The sequence below is a fragment of the Hippopotamus amphibius genome, chromosome 3 (genome assembly GCF_030028045.1).
Source record: "Hippopotamus amphibius kiboko isolate mHipAmp2 chromosome 3, mHipAmp2.hap2, whole genome shotgun sequence".
NCBI classification, from domain to species: Eukaryota; Metazoa; Chordata; class Mammalia; order Artiodactyla; family Hippopotamidae; genus Hippopotamus; species Hippopotamus amphibius.
The window spans coordinates 185,176,964-185,194,643 of record NC_080188.1 but is presented as its reverse complement, the minus strand read 5'-3'; the positions used below and the strand labels follow the sequence as shown (position 1 = coordinate 185,194,643).

At 38.2% G+C, this 17,680-nt stretch overlaps 1 protein-coding gene across 1 annotated transcript in view; it reads right to left on the bottom strand.

The window, feature by feature from the left end:
• Positions 1-17,680, bottom strand: part of USH2A (usherin) — a 758,076-nt gene that overhangs the window by 144,441 nt on the left and 595,955 nt on the right. Inside the window, exons 56-57 of the mRNA XM_057727708.1 lie at positions 7,127-7,234; positions 10-193 (exon numbers count right to left, since the gene is read on the bottom strand). Coding sequence (XP_057583691.1) covers positions 10-193; positions 7,127-7,234 — 292 coding nt within the window. The remainder of the gene's footprint in view (positions 1-9; positions 194-7,126; positions 7,235-17,680) is intronic.

The following is a 17,680-nucleotide window of genomic DNA, read 5'->3' as shown; positions in this document are numbered from 1 at the left end:
TTCGTTTACCTGCTGTTGGGCTCCAGGTTTTTATCAGTGAAATTCTGCTCCTCACTGCCTCCCAGGAAAACCAAGATTCCGTTACGACTCAATTGATATTGAGAAATGAGGCCATTGGGCTTTTCTGGCGGACTCCAATATAATTCCACTGTTGTAGAATTGATGATAACGTGTCGAGGTGTCACCCAAACTCCTGGCAAAAATAACACAATGAAGTTTTATTGCGAGGATAAAATAAGCACTTCATCAAAAGTCACACCATCACCTCACATGGTAAGATATTTTTATCTGTTGATAAAAAAAAAATATCATGGTGAGCAACAAAAGTACTTTTCATTTGCTTTTGAGGTAAAGTATATAATTGGGTATATATATAAATACATTTTAATGCCCTAATTATTATTTTTGAATTGCCTTTAGAAAGTGAATGCCAGACAACTAGTGGTGGAAAGTTTCTCTGTCTTGGTTGTTACTCTGAGTGTAATCAAGGCTTGGAAGACTCTCCAGGGATTTTCAACTTTGATGCCTATTTACTTGGAATCATCATCTAGTATTTGCCTGAATTACCAAGTTCAATGAACAAGCATACTCTGCCTTTGCCTCTCTGACACTACCTGCTGTGCTTCTTTTTTCCTTTCTCTCTGGCTATTTCTTCCAACCTCATTTACTGGCTTCTCTTTCCTTCCTGCTCCTCAAAATGACGTAGTGCCTTGGAGACCTAGGCTCTCTCCTCTACCCTTCCCTCTCCTCTTCTTTCTTCTCCTCCTCTTTGGCAACACTCTCTTTGTAGGTGATCTCCATTTAGTCTCAGTTTTAAACATTATCTATATGTTGAACACTGCCCAGTGCATATCTCTGTACTAAAACTCTCTCCTGAGTGTCAGACTCATGAGTTCTACTCTTTACTTGTCTACTTCCATTTGGATGACTAATTACATATCAAAAACCTAAAACATCCAAAGCAGAACACTTGGTTTTCTGGTCTACAGTCTATGTGCCTCCCAATCTTATCCAATTATCCATTTTCTTGGGCAAAAGACAAAAAAGTTATCGCTGAGGCTCTTACTTTTCTCACCCCTAAATGTAATCTATCATTGAGTCCTGCAGATTCCACACTGAATGTGCACAGTCCTTATATTTTTACCTCTTCTGATCCAAACCACATTTCTCCCTCTCATGGACACCTGTGACAGCCTCTAAACTAGAGTTTGCATTTTAAATCTTGTCCTTCTCTATTTCATTGTAATCTTTATAAAAGTATATAAAGTATATATGTAGCCTAGTATAATATCCATAAAATATACATCCCTTTTGAAATTATTCATATAGTATAATTCCAATTCCTTATGATAACCTGTATGGCCCTACATTTTTCGAGCTCTGGCCTACCTGGCACTATTCTCTCCATCATTCATGAAGCTCCAGCCACACCAGACTCGTTGCTAGCCTCAGAATGCTTCCAGTTCTTTCTCATCTCTGAGCTTTTGCACTCCCATTCCCTCTGACTGGAACACTTTTGTTGACAACATCATAACAATTGTACATTTTATTGTCAGAGTTCAGTGACCTGTGTAAATATCACCTTACCAGGGAGGTCTTATTTGGCCACTATTCCCTAACTATAACTTTAACCCAATCTAAAGTGATCCCAACCTTGTTCCTCTCTATCACATGCCCTTCTCTATTTTCCTCTCAATGCTCATAACATCATAATCATCTTCTTTCTTTGATATCACCATTTTTATATTTTTATGACGGTGTGGTCTATTTCTTTCTCCTGCTTTTCATACAAAGTTAGCTCCATGAGGGCAGGAGTCTGCTCTGTATTAGTCGTGAATGTATCTTTATGGAGAGCACGCTGCCTAATAAATATTGAATGAATAATTTTATTGTAAATATATATCCTGCAAATTACTATGTTAAATACTCTACAGAATACAAATGCGACTAAGATATGGCTCATTCTTACAAGGAGTTTGCACCCTCTGTATAAAAGATAAAATGTGTACACACACAGCAGTAATTCAAGGTCAAACATTTAAGTACTCTTATAGATGTAAAAATGTATTGATGGAGAACCCAGTGATGAGACAGATCAATCCACCATTTCATGTTGTCATCTGGTCATGCTCTGAATAGACACTGTAACTCTCTTCTTTAGCTTTTAAAAACTCATTTCAGTATAAGGCTCCCAATAATCAATAGTTTTTGGTTGACTGTATCTCCTGTGTAAGTTACTCAGGAAAGGGAAAAATTTTAACGCTTTTATAAGAAAAGGACATTCAAATGCAACTTACTTGGCAGCATTCTGAAAGAATCAAGATCGATTTAAAAATGGTTCAAACTTACTGATTTTCTAAGGAACAACTTACTCCTGAGAAGAAAGTATTTCATTTTGTTCTGAAAGCTTACTCTATGTTAGGTACTTGGACAAATCCACAAATTATAATATACATTTATGTTTGGGTCTCTCTGCCAACAGCTTCCAGATGACTCAACCAACTAATTAGAGTTCTGATTTAAACATGATATCAATTTGTTGATCTAAAAGATAAAGTATAAAGCTGTAGTTCATAATCTGCTTCCTGCAGTCCTGTCTTTCTCACCTTGAAGGATGTATTAAAAATCACCAAGGTGGTAGAAAGGCTATTGCTTAGTTTCTGCTTTGAATCAGTCAATGCAGCCTGTGGATATAATGGAGTTAATGAAATAAAATGAAGCCACATTTTGGAGTTGCTTTATGTTTTCAATAAAAATTGAGTTTTATATTTGTATAAGCTGGTGAGAGCTCTGTTCATGTTGGTAATAACGCTGTGTCCAATGGTTTGATTTATAAGATGAAATTGGAATGTGTGAAAAACTAATAAGTGCTATGTTTTCACTTATATAATGATATGGAGACACTCTTATCTTGGCAACTGCAAGAAATCTTTGAGAGAAGAAGACCCACCTCTCACCTTGTGAGAGGTCTTAGTAAATCCCAGGTGAAGAATCTTCCTTGCTGAGCCTGGATCTCAGTGACATCAGAAAACCTCTACCACATAATGGAAGGGCAGAACTGAGGCCGTTCAAGGGAAGGCAACAGATGGTCATGAAGGAAATCATCAAGAAGGGGGGTGGGGAGCAGGTAAACTAGCTGAGAGGTATAAGAGGGTAAGGTCAGAAGGAAACCTTTGTCGGTCTCTTGACATAACAGTTACTATAAAAAGAACATGTCTACTGGATTTGCTTGAACTTTGTCTTTAGTGTCAGGCAAAATTACCCATTTCTTATGTGCCTATAGATCTTCATTCCAAGTCAAAAATCCCAACATTATTTTGTGGATTGGCTTTCCCTTGAAAGCTAATCAAAGGAACCGGTTTTGTATGGGCTGATGTCAGAAATGCATTGACTTCTGGACCGTTTATTATGTGTTCATCTGTTGATTCAACATTCTACTCAATTCTGTCGTTTTCTGTGTTGGGGACTGTTGATGGGGGATAAAAATATACAGTCTTTATTCTTCAAGGCACCCATAGTATTGAGATGAATAAAAATGGGTAAAAATCAATTTACAGTCCAGTTTGATAAATGCTTTAAGAAAAGGAAGCTTAGCGTGCTATTAGAGCACTTAGGAAGGGTACTCAACACAGGCCGGGAGTGAGATGGGGTGGTGGATGGGAAAGGGATGGGGTCAGAGGAGACTTCCAGAATGGGAGACATCTGAGCCAAATTTTGAAAAAATGGGAGTTAGCTGAGTGAGGATGTAGGGAAGGGTATCTAGGCTGAGGGAAACCCACACAAAGTCCTAGAGGTAAGGAAAACATGGTAGAAGTTCAAGTACCATTAAATTGCATGTGGGAAAGACTAAAAGACTCGACAGACTGGCAGAAGTTAAAACTTGTGGGGTCTAATTTGATTTACTAAGAAGATGTGGATTTTTTTCCTCCTGGAAGGAAATGGGATTTTTATGGAAGCAACTAATATACACCTATTTTGGCAAAAGTGGAAAAAAAAATTGGCATGATGATTTGAGAAAGAGGAGAAGTGGCTAGAGGTAGGGAGATCAGTTAGGAAGATCTGGAGAAGTCGCACCAGTCTTAACTAAGGCAATGCCAGAAGGGATGGAAAGGAAGAACAAAATTTTTAAAATCCTTAAGATTTAAAATTAGTAAAACTTTATGAAGAATTGCATCCTATAACCTAAGGAAGAGAGAAGCATTAAGATGATCACTTTGGGGGCTTAGATGATTAGATGGATGGTGGTATTCGAGAGAGGGAAAAGGGAAGAAAAGAAAGCAGAGAGGGAGATTTTAAAGGTTGAAATATTTGTAAAATACTTAAATACAAACATCTAGTAGACTGGTAGATACATAGACCTTAAATCTACGAGTGTAGCCTTTGTGAAAGCTCTAGAATCTGGGAGCTCCCTGCCTCCATTAGGGATTCCAGCCAGTACCGGAGAATTCCAAGGCAGACTGTGGGGCTACAAGGCTAAGGAGTAGAGGAAGAGTCTAAAGGAAGATCAACAGATAAAGAAGGGCAGAGGAAGAGGAATCTGGGATGAAACTGAGAAAGACTGGTCTTTTCCTTTTGCTTTTTTATCCTATCAATGCGAGAGGAGCTGCATCACACAGGGAGATCAACTCGATGATGGGTGATGACAGAGAGCTGGGATAGGGAAGGTGGGAAGGAGTCGCGGGAGGGAGGGGATATGCGGGTATATGTGTAAATACAGCTGATTCACTTTGCTGTACAGCAGAAACTGGCACAACAGTGTAAAGCAATTATGTTCCAATAAAGAGCTTAAAAAAATGTTAGAGGAACGCATGCCTGCAACTTCGCATGATTGAACTCTAAAGATGAATGAGAGCACGCTGATATGGCAGCGATCCTGAAAAAAGAGCAATAACCCGGTTCAAGCTCTTACTACTATTTGACTATGTGTACGCCGTTTTTCTAGGAGGTTAAAATCAGAGAGAATTAGGTCCAAATTATCAGATTGAAAATGAAAGAAATGAGGAGCTCTCAGGGTGGCTATGAACAAATGCTTCTTTTAATTCTCTCTATATCCACTTAGACACTCAAATGTTAGACCTTCCAACTATATCTGATTCACTCAACTAGGCCTTTTAAAATTAGTTATATTGGGGTTATTAATTTAAAGTGATGTAACGTTTATCTCCATTTCAGCAAAACAACACAACTTAACGCTACTGCTGATCTGTTCCCTTACTGCCTCCAAGTTAAGTACTCAGACCACATTTATTTCTCATACAAGTTATTCACAATTGGCACCTATACAGCCAGAAAATGGATTCTAAATCCATGTTTGTTCTGCAGAGGAAAACCCATTTAGTTTATTGTTCCTTTGCACAGTTATTTGTGTTAAAGGAAAGGTGCATAAAGTTAAAAAAAGAAATCAAGTGAATCATTTCTCATCTCATACTCCCCAGCACCGTTGAAAGCTATAATTTTTAAGTCATGAAATCTGAGCTCTTTCAAGCAATATTTTTTTTTTTCAATTGAGAATACAGACGCATATTTTTAAAAAATTTAAATATATAGATTGGATGAGTAAACCAGAGAGACCCTGTTATTTTATCAGGCTTGAGTTTCAGCCAAAACTGGTTGATAGATCCTTTAGAAATTATCCATTATCATCAAAGTATCCATTTGATAGTTCACCTTTCCAAAAAATCCACTGCTGGTTTCTTCCTTTCAAAGGAACACTAAGCTTTTTGACATGAAACATTCTTTATATAGAAAACATCATTAGTGAATTCCTGGTGAGGAGCCATATGCCCCATATGCGGAATTTTCCATTTTATTCCCCATTTACTGGTAGGAAGTTGAGGTCTAATATTCGGAGGTACAACAACCCCTTCATGAGAAGAGTAATGGACAAGTAGTTCAGGACTCTCGGATGATCATTAACATTATATTTCTGTTCAGAAGCTTATTCATGCCTCTGTTTCCCCACATGGAAAACAGGCAGATAATAAAGATGAACAAAATAATTCGTTGATCACTAGCCCAAGCTTCCGAGCACCTTTTTCTCCTAAAAGTAAATGATAATACCCATCCTAGCTCCTAACCCACAGACCATTGTTATTCAGGTGTGTATGCTTCCCGAATCTTTCCGATGCATTTATTTATTTATCCATAGAAATGAGGTTTTCTACGTGTTGTTTTATACATAAAGACACTGTATATTAATACAGTTCTGTAACTTCCACATTATATGTACAGATCGTCTCATTCCTTTAAACTTATGCATGGAATTCCATAATGTGAATATAGCTGAATTTATTTAGCAATTCCCCCACTCAAAGACATTTTGATCGCTTCCAACATTTTGCCATTAAACAAACAACAAAAAAGGCTTCGATCAACATCCTGGTACATGCCTCCTTGTGCAGTTGTGGAAATGTTGTTTTCTGGCACAGATAATGGAAAGTGAAACGGCTGTGTCACAGGGAATCAACATTTTACATTTAATAGACATTGCCAATTTGACTTCCAAGGTGGTGGTCCCACTTTTCATTCCCTCAAGCTGTGTTGGATTGCATATTTCCTCCCACTGTTCATTTGTCAAAATCCTTGTTCCTCGTGGTCCATCTCAGAAGGCATCTGCTCCCTAAAATCTTTCTTGATGTCCATGACGGGTTATAATCTCTTCCTTCTTAGATTAACCTGAGCATTCTGTTCATTTATTCTTTCTTAACATCACCTTTAAGATTCTCTCTCTTCATATCGAATTGGGTACTTGTCCTACCACTTCTACTTGACTGTAAGTTCTTGAGGGCGGTGAATATTTTAACCACTTTTAGCAGGGAGCATGGCGCTTGTTATATTTTAGCTTCTCTGAGAATATTTAACTTTTGATTTTTGGAGGAATTTCATACCCAAGTAGATAATAATTTTTTTCCATGGAAAACCACATGTAAAAGGTTTAAGGAATTGAAAGAAAAATGCCTTGGGAGGCTTATAGTTTAAACTTGAAAAACAGGAACCTAGAATATTATTTTATTTTGTACCTATAGACTTTATTCCTTCTTCCTTGTTTGTTATGAAAGAGTTTATAGAGTTCACATCAAAATACCACATGAAAACTTCTCCCCAATCATGGGTATTTTTTAATTACCTTGAGGGGCTGCCTGCAGAGTCTGACCTAGAAAAGGCTCGCTTGAAGTGCATCCAGCAGATGTACAAGCTCTAAGTGTGAAGCTGTAGTTGGTGTATGGCTGGAGACCTAGAAAGAGCAAACAAGAAATCAAGTACCTCTTGAGAGGATTATTTATTATCAGGTAAGCACCAGCAGTCACATGCAGAGTTGTAGATATGATATCCAAAAATTTTAAGAGCAGAAAACAGTCTCTAAGGGAGGGAGGAACTTCATAAGCAGCTCAGTATTAATAGAAATTTCATTTCTCACTGATAAAATAATAAATTCTCAGCCTTCGAAGAGATCTGAAAATTCATGTCATCCATCCGTCCATCCATCTTTCCCTTGATTCCCCTGTACAAGGTGTCATTGAGGAGGCTCCCCTGCCTAGGGGATTGAAGTACTGCATCTCCCAAACAGCCCATTCCATCCTTAGAGAGATCTAGCGTTCTCCTTATTTGGTTTCAAAGTCCTTCCTTATATTGTGGTGAACTCTTTCTATCACTTCCACCCCTAGGGACTTATAGAACAAATCTAATTTCTTTTCCACATGACAGTTCTCCAAATATTTGTAGACAGTTATCAAAGCCCCCCTGAGTTTTCTCTTCTCCAGGCTAACCATCCAAGTTTCTGCAACTGCTTCTTATATGAATAGGGGCAGAAAAAAATAAAAAGGTTAGAGTCAACATTTTTTAGCCCCAAGCCGTATTCAGCTTATATTAACACCGACTAACACTTCTTCTCAAGTTTGCATTTCTCCATCATATGTACCCCTACTGTACCATCTCACACTTACTTCTGTAGTTTTCTGGGGGGATATGTTGCTTTTGTCTTTAAGTGTAGATTAAACATACTTTGAGGAGGGGATAGTGCTTGTTCTTTTGTATTCATACATACATCTAAATATGTATAAATATGTATTGATATAGCACAGTAATTGCTCAATAAATTCTCAGGGAAAAAAAGAATGGCAATCCATTTACTAAAGAAATTATATATTGTTAGACTTCACTGTTTTGTGGCCAGTGACCTTGGACAAGTTACTTAGCTTCAGTTTGATCTACTAATCTGTAAAATGGGGAATCACTGCATCTAGTGGCTAAGGCTATTAAGCAGATGGGGTGGGTTACTTAGAGTAGTACTTTATTTTAGCAGAAGCAACTTTACGACTCAGCAGCATTCAACAAGGATACATCAAGGCTAACATTTCTTGCCTTGATTCTTGGGAAAACTCAAACAATGCTACAGCTTTAAAAATAGTTTCTTAAAAAAGAAATAGCACTAAATCTTTAATGTCAAATAATTGGGCTAAGTTATAACATAGATCCAATAATTACTATACTTACTTTTTCATGCATTTAGAACTACGCTTTTCACATATTTTGTGCTTTTGGTGAGGTGACTCTTCCTTCAGAGACATTTATAAAGTCACTCTGTCACTTTATGCCTATCTGCTCAAATGCTACATTTTAAAAGATTTTGACCACTCTATCTTCACATGACAACCAGCACTGTTTATCCTCTCAAATTACTTTCTTCTTTCATAGCCTTCAACATTATCTGATGTTTTATTATATGTCTATTTACTGTTTGTCTCCGCCTCCATGATGTAAGCTCAAAAAGAGCAAGGACTTTGTTTGGGCAGCAACTGTATCCTTTGAATAGTGACAGGCACAAAGTAGGTGCTTGTTAAGTGAATGAAAAAATTAATTAACTGGTTCATTTAGAATCGGAGCCATAGTCTGGGTTCTCTGCTAAAGCCATAATGTTCTGTAGCTAGAGTTGCTCCAGGATTCAGCTTCAAAGCCCCTTGTGTTTCCTTATCAATTTAATGATAAGATGTGGATACTTATTTGATTATAATCTTCCATTTGGTTGCTATGGAGGATTTACATAATTTTGATATTTACCTGATTTACGGATGAGGAATATGATGAAAGATCTAAGTCATATCCAAGGCTTGTGTGTTTGATAAAAGCTTATGGGAAAATGCTGAAGATTATAAAATATAGAGCTGAAGAGAAAATGGGAGGAAATATTCAAGAACGAAGGTCAGAGACTGCAGTGGCTGATTTAGCCTGACAATGTCCCCTCCTTTACTTTCATTACTGAAAAAGGGGGTCTTGACCCTCATAACACCATTTTATCTGAGTATTTTGCTTTCTCACTTAGAATGTAAGCCCTTTGAGAGTAAGGATGATACCTTTGCGTGTTTTGTTTTGTTTTTAAATCATTTTTCCCAATAGTGCCTATTTGATGTATTCATTGTTTGTTAAATATTGTATAAGGAAGAGCAAGGCAAGAAAGTACCCAATAAGGATGGCAGGGCTATGATGCTATGAAGCCATGTATCCATCACAAGTGTGATTTGACTAAACAGGTCCTTCCTCATAATTCCATAGGGACTCCTGCCCACAGCATCTATTTCATTGAGTAGGATATTCTTCTCTAGTTGCAGAATATTATTAAAGTAATAACATAAATTAATATAACTTATGAACAATAAATATTTTCTAGATTTTTTCCTGAATGTCAGACTTAAGTATGGCTAGTAAAAGTGAAGCAATATTTGATTTCTCTCTGGAATATTCTACCAAAAAAAGCCTCAGTTCTCTTCCTTATTTTGTGTTCTTGTTGGTCTGGTTTCACTTTTGAATGACATTTTAGGATGGCTCTTAGGAAACAAAGAGAAAACATCACAAAGGTATACTAAGATTGATTAGAAGATTGAGAGTATTTTCAGTAAGGATAGTAGCTAAAAAGAAAATTTACTATATATCAGGAAAGTGTGTCAGTGAGTGATATCCATTTTATAAATAGCCCAGAGCACTAGAAGACAGCGGTTTGGAAATGGTACAACAGTGGAGCAGTTTGCCCTTTAGGAATTTCTGATACACCGAGGAAGGTGTGCCAAAGGAATTTGTTATAGGTGTTTAAATTGGGTGGGGTGGGGTGGTCCAGCAGAGGATGGGACCAGAGCTAGTGGGGGAATATGTATCTCTTGGAGCTACTGGAGTACTGGAATTAAGGGCAGTGGGCAGGATGTAGAACTGAGCGTTGAGCAGAAAGTCTTCATCAAGAAGTCAGAAGATTATCATACTAAGTGAAGTCAGACAGAGAAAGACAAGTATCATATGATATCACTTATATGTGGAATCTAAAAATATAATATACCCGAACTTAGTTACAAAACAGAAATAGACTCATAGACACAGAAAATAAACTTATGGTTACCAAAGGGGAAAAGGGTGGTGTAGGGTAAATTAGGGGTTTGAGATTAACAGATACACACTACTATATACAAAATAGGTAAACAACAAGGTCCTGCCATATGACACTGGGAACTATATTCAATATTTAATAATAACCTATAATGGAAAATAATCTGAAAAAATATGTATAACTGAATCACTTGGTTGTACACCTGAAACACTGTCAATCAACAATACTTCAATAAAAAATATATTAAAAAAAATAAGTCAGAAGAGTTCAAAGACATTACCAAATCAAAAGGAGTGGATGTAGTGAACTAGGAAAAAGAGGCAAGGGTTGAAGAACAAGAAAGATGACAGTGGGAGGCGTGAGGCTGAAAGTGAAGAATGGGGAATGATGCACTTAGTCCAATTTGTGGGCAGTTTGTCCCCCCTGGAAAACTGTCCCCCCCAGGGGCAGCTGTGTCTGCCCCTGCAATGTGGGCATCTGACCAACTGAAAGGACCGTATGGGGCAAGGGCAGAAACAGTCAGGCTCATTTCAACTGACATCTGCTGGCTTGTGTCAGGCACTCCACATCTGTAGTATTTACCTTCCAGAGTCCATTCATACTTCTTTTTATAACAAAACTCAAATTTTCCTTGGGGAGACCAGTCTTTGGCCACTATCAGGCCCTGTGCTTTGTGGAGAGTTGAGAAGAGTATTATGGCCCAGGCCTGGACACAGCTCCATACCCAATTCTGAGCAATGTTAGCAGCTCAGAAGTGAGTCTGTGACCTCATTTGGGCTGATGAAAGCTAGGCCTTGAACCAGCAATTTCAATTTTACCACTGGTAGTTCTTTTTTCACCACATAAAGCTTGAAGAATGGAAGAGAGCTCAGAGATGAAAAGAAATGGGGTCCTGGAGATATCATTTGGTAGCCTTGAATGAGCCACACCTAAAATCGACACCTGATTTTTTTTAGTTTCATGAGCCAATAAGTGTCTATTTGTTAAGCCTGTTTGAACTGGGTTTTCTGTAACCTGCAAGAAATAGAGCTCTGAATGATACCACTATTACAACTGCTCACAATATAAGAGGGAAGAACAAATCGGATTCCATATTAGATCCGTTTCTTTTGCTTCAGCCTTTGTATTCTATTGCTTTTGCTTCGAGTTAAGAATGTTGCCTATAGCCTGAAATATTCAGGAGAGCCCATTCTCAAGGTTCTGACCTTTAAGGGTACAAAACTTTCCCATTCGTATAGAGATGAAAAGTTGCAGAACAGAAAATAACATTTGTCTTGTTGGAGGTTTCCAGGAACATGGTGACTTGAACTATGTGGACAAAGGATTCTGGCACCAAGAAGTTCGCAGCAACCAACCCCACCCCCTCCCCTTTCTAGGATAAAAGAAGCCTGAATTCTGACTTGGGTAAGATGGTTCTCTAGGACATTACTCTGCCCTCTTCTTGGACTCCTGGCTTTCCTAATAAAGTCGACATTCCTTGCCCTAATACCTCGTCTCCCAATTTACTGGCCTGTCGCGGAGTGAGCAGAATGAGCTTGGACTTGAAAACAATAATACACAGGTTCAAAATCTTGTATGTTACACATGGGGACCATATGCAGCTGTTATTACCCTGTCGTAGGTGATTTGCCTTTATACAAGCTAGAAAGAGGTACAAGATTATGGGAGAGAGAATTAGCAACAACATGAAAAGTTCTGGTGAAAAGGTGAGAGGTTTTACCTTGAATATCACCAGAATAGGGATTATTATTCCTGCTTCATAGGTAGGAAAACAGGCTCAGAGAACCAAATAGTCACACAGTGAATGATTGGTCAGGATGGGGTAGGGACAAACCCATGATTTTAACACCAAGCCCTGTGCTCTCACCATCACATAAGAGCTACCACCAAATACATTGAAAATTCTCAATGACGGCCTTCCCTCTGAAGATTAAACAGCATCTGAATGATGGAAAAATGGTAGAAACCACTGCAGCTGTTCTTAATGTGAAAGAAACACGTTGAAAGGATTTTGTTCAAGCATCAAGTTAATATAAAAACTATAAAAACTAAAACACAAAGCTTGTGTTTTTGTTGCCCCATATTTTCCTCCTCTTTTCACTGAGCTCTATACATTACTGAAATACATCTTGCGAGAAATGCAGTTATTTTCAAGGAAGTTGGTTACTTGATTGCATAAAGAACAATACCAGCTAGAGTTTACTGAACACTTACTACCTGCAAGCCTTCTCTGTACTTCCTGGACTTAACACAATGAAAGCCCTCACTTCCCAAAGTACCGCTATTCTTTGCTCAAAAAATAGGAGCCAAGGCATAGAGAGTGGGAGGACTCACCTATGATCACAGAGATAGGAAAGGGTGTGCTCAGGGTACAAATCTGGGCAGCTGGGCTGAGAAATGTGACCCAGAGCAGTTGGGGCAGTCTTCTGAGGCTTACAAGGAAAATGACACAGGTAGCTCAAAGCCCAGTGACACTTCTGGTAATATTTAAAAAATCCATGTGGGACTAGGTATTTAAATATTTTCATCAGGAATATGACCATAATTCATGTACTGAGGCAGTACAGCATAGCTGTTAGGAGAGCAGAGTTTGAAGTTAGACTCTTAGGGTCTAATCCTTATCTACCTATTTACTACCCCGGGCCAGTTTTCTGACCTCTAGGTACCTTGCTTTCCATATCTGTAAACTTGTGGGCATGGGAATATAGACTGCTTAACTGGACTACAGGCTAATTTGAGGGAAGGCAGGAGATGAATCCATCACTTTCTAAATTCTATTTCTTAGGTCTTGTAATTTTCCTATTGTTAGAGGGTTGGATTACTAATAGGCTTGGTTCAAATAGCCTGTAAGGAAAGCATAGACTGCCATGAGGCACAGATGATTTACATGAACTGGATGACCTTTCATATATATGACTCTGTAAAACTCAATAAAATCAACACATTTCAACTGAAATTTGCTGTCATTTTAAGGAAGCCCCTATTGGTAGTTTTTAAAATGAGATATATATATGAAATATTAGCAACAGGCAATGAAAAGGGCACACCAATTGAAAACTACTCATGAATTGATCAGGATGAGAAGAAGGAAATAAAGAGATGTCTCCAAGGAACCGTTCTGACTGTAACTTAATCCTAAAGTCAAAGAGTAGAAGGAGAAAAGAAAACATCATTCAACTGCTCAGCATTGAATTAAAAGAGTAAGAAATAGCGGTTGTAGAACAGAGAAAGACAAATGCATGGAGAAAAGCCAAGTATTTAACATTTCAGTGGAGTGGAGATTACTGTGGCTGCAAATTACCTGAATTTCCCTACAGGGAATCATGTTCTCCTATAAAGGAAAGAGGCATACTATAACCAAACTCATTACAATTACACTTTCAGGCAGCATTCCTTTCAAGACTAAATATGTGTTGAAAAGGGACCGCAAAAAGTCTGGATTATAAAAAGATGATTTGGAAGACAAAAATCATACCTATGTAAGTTACGTGGGATGTACTCTATGAAGAACAGCTTGTTTCTAATGTTTAATCTCCAGATAGTCAGGAAAAGGCATTTTGTCCATTAAAGTTTCAGATAGCTAGTGCCACCTCAAAGCATTCATCTGGTTATTGTATCATCTGTTATTTTCTGAAGGATTACCCAATAGCCCTAAAGAATATGTAATTTCACAAGTTCCTCAGTCAACTTGGTTGATGGTTAGTTCAAGTGCTGAGAGACCTGAGTTACTTCAAAAAGGTTTTCTTAGGTGGTTACCAAGTATTGTCCACCCTGTGGGCAGGTTACCTGTCCTGGCACCAGTTCACCCAAACTGGATGTATGCTCCATCCACCTGAACCACACATCTAGTCTTGCTGCTGAAAAGAGCTTCCTTTTGCTGCCACCTGCCTGGGATCTCACTAAGTGATCCTCCCCAAAGCATCGCTGCTCATGGAGACTCCCAGGAATTTCCAGGATCTACAGGCAACCTTGGCTGTGATGAGTAGAGCTGTGTCAGAGTTGACTTTAGATTAATCTGATTCCCTGTAAAAATCTGGATGTTCAAAATTGGTAAACCAAGACATCATGAAATCACTTTAGAGACCTCTACGGTGCATTTAAATTATGATGAGTGATACAAAATTCGATTGCAGCATATTTCAGGAGCTCACATGCTAAAGTCCCCTTTTCTTGATAGTATCATCCATCACAACCTCAGCAGCCCCCCATCCTGCTTAGTCAATTTCTTGCCTCTTTGAGAGCAGGCATTAGCACTGTTTATTTCTTGTATCAAGGCTTTGACATATGAGTTCAGTTGATGTCTCATATGAATCGGACATCAAAACATCAAAACTAAGGGGCTCCTGCATTTGCAAATGCCAGGGAAATAACTTCATGGCTTTCAGTTCTGACTACTTGCTACAAGCTTATTGCATTCATAATTCTGTCTTTTGTGAGAAATTCTAGACCAAAGATTAGGCTCCTCTGACCAATATCATAGTGATCAGATTCATCCCAAGAAGCACCTCCTGAACAAGTTACTTCTTTGGCAGACTCTCTTTCCAAATATCTTAACATTTAGACTATTATCAAAATAATTCAAGGAAAGACCCTTGCTTTTGATTTTTGTCATACTATTTGAATAAATATTTTTCTTCCCTGGAGTTTGGTGTCATACTCGATAGAAGCCTCTTCTACTCTACATTTTCAAGTAGAATTTTCTTCTCTAGAAACAAAATGTGTCACCAGGTAGCAGCAAAGTCTGCTGCTGCTCAAATGATCCACAACAAGGACATACATCTCAGAGGGGAAGGGAGCTGGATAGGACTGTCAGGACTAAACAGAAGTGCTGATTGCCCAAGCAAAGTATCTAGCAACCTCTGGGATTCCAGGAGAATTTTTTTTTCCTTTAAATATTGGTGTCTAGGCAGCTGTTACATGTAATTCTTTCACTATAATATTTTATCTGTAAGAATGGTAAGAGAAAGGAAGAAATAGTGGTGATGTGCTATTTTTTTGCAAGTATATAGGCTCAAGGCTTTCCTCAGAACTAGAAAAACGAAAATAAAATGAATTCTCCCATCTACTTTCACAGGTTTGATGCTTGGTGGTCACTGGTCAGGTGGTAATGGGGGAAATGTAGCCCATAGCATCACGCATGACAAAGAGGCTCCTGAAGCTGTTCTTAGGACATGATAGCCATCCTAGTTTTCACCCTATCTGTTTCAGTTAAAGATACACACTACTATATATAAAATAGATGATCCACAAGGACCTACTGTATAGCACAGGGAACTCTACTCCATATCTTGTAATAACCTATAAGGGAAAATAATCTGAAAAAGAATGGATAACTGAATCACTGCTATACACCTGAAACTATCACAACATTGTAAATCAACTACATTCTAATATAAAATAAAAATTAAATTAAAAAGAGAATTATACTGGCAATAAATCCAGATTGCCAGAGACCAGGGCTGGCTTTATGGGAATGCAAGTGATGCAGTCACCCTAGCTCCCATGCTTAGAAAGGGTCCTGTGCTTGGGTCAGTTTTCATCATCTTGAAATTCTTAATAATTTTTGAACAAGAGGACCCATGCTTTCATTTTGCACTGGGCCCCACAAATTATGTCACCCATCCTGCCTGAGATTTAGCTCTGTTTGACAGTGTGATTTTTATATCCAACCAATATAGAATCTAGTCACTCAGATACCAGTATACTATTCAACATTTATTCATTTAACAAAGATTTTTCTAATACCTAATATATTTTAGGTATTGTGATAGATCATAGTATAGGTGACACAATGGCAAAGAGGAAGCTGTTTCCTCTGTCCTTAAAAAGCTTTAACTCCTGGTTGAGGAACAGAGATAAGAAAAAGGATCGTCAATAAAGTATCACAAACAACATAAAAGACAAGTGTAGGACACTATGGGAGCACATGGTAGACTTGTTCAAATGTAAAATCCTCATGTAAAAAATGTCCACATTTTGGGATACTGCTGGTCAAACTATGTTCTCTTTGTTTCAGTAGGCAGTATATCCATTTCAGTACATAGGTAGTACATTTTCTGCTACACCTAGCTTTGTTAGGATTTATGCTATTTTATCACAGGACATTTTCACGAGCTGCTAACAGGATGAGAAAGGAAGGCGAATTATTCTCTCCTTGTTAACTTAAGGCTGGAGACTCTTTTCCTTTAAGTGAAATGAAATGATGAGCAACTTTTAATGAATTATTTGGAAAACATTTCCCCCAGAGTTAAGAGACACATAAGCCCTTATCATGTCTGCTGCTAAAGAGGACATGATTAATTCATTTTGTTCTCGGTGGCCCTAATTATTTCGTTAATCCTTTTCCCCCGCTCCTCTACCCCGATGCCCACATTAGGAGGCCCACGTTTCATACGTAGCAACCCAGAGTGAAACAATGCCATCACTGACACCCCAATTGTTCTGTGCAGGACCGTGGGCATGTTTAGTAATAAATGATATGAAAAGGTCTTCTATTGACAAGCTGCCACGCGCTGTTTGCATTAGCGAATATGAGAAGATGATGGCTGCTACCCGTTGGTCCCCACGGTATTGGGCTTGGTGAGATAGCAGAAAACGCTTCGGTTTACTTAGAGCATTGATAACACCTCTAAATAATTAACTGAGGACTTCCTGTCTTCAATTACTTAATGCTTTTTTTTTACATCTTGAGAGGGTTATAAGCAATTTATGGATTTCACATGATGAGTGCATTTGCCACTATTCCCACAAAGCATTTACGGGATCATGTTTCTAAAGCTTTGAAGTAATTAAAAATAAGCATGGAGACAATGCAGCCAATGTTAGGTGCCCGCTTTCCCTTCTGCCATTTCTAAGGACCTAGATTCTCAGGCTCCTGGATGACTAGAACTACAGCTTCATTCATGTTCGGCTGTGGCTTAGGGAATGTTAGGATTTTGGAAATGATGAGAAAATCAAAACCTTTATCTCCAGGGGGTTCAGGCAGCTCTTGGGTCAAACGTTTGACATGGAATGTGAAATAAATTTGATTATTTTTAGTTCATTCCATGAGCTCAGTAAAAGAGTCATTCTCATCATAAAATACTTCCCTACTGAATTTGATCAGTCAGCTAACCACAGAACCGCATTTTCCCTGACATAAAACGCATGAAGACTACACACAGCTTGGATGTTAGCTTCTCTAATGCCAAGCACCATTCCCATCCCATAGGAACTGTATATAGGAGACTGTACTTGGTAAGGTATTGTTGAATGAAGGTTTATTTCCTCATTTAACAAAGAAATCACTCTTTAGGGCTATATTGCCCAAGT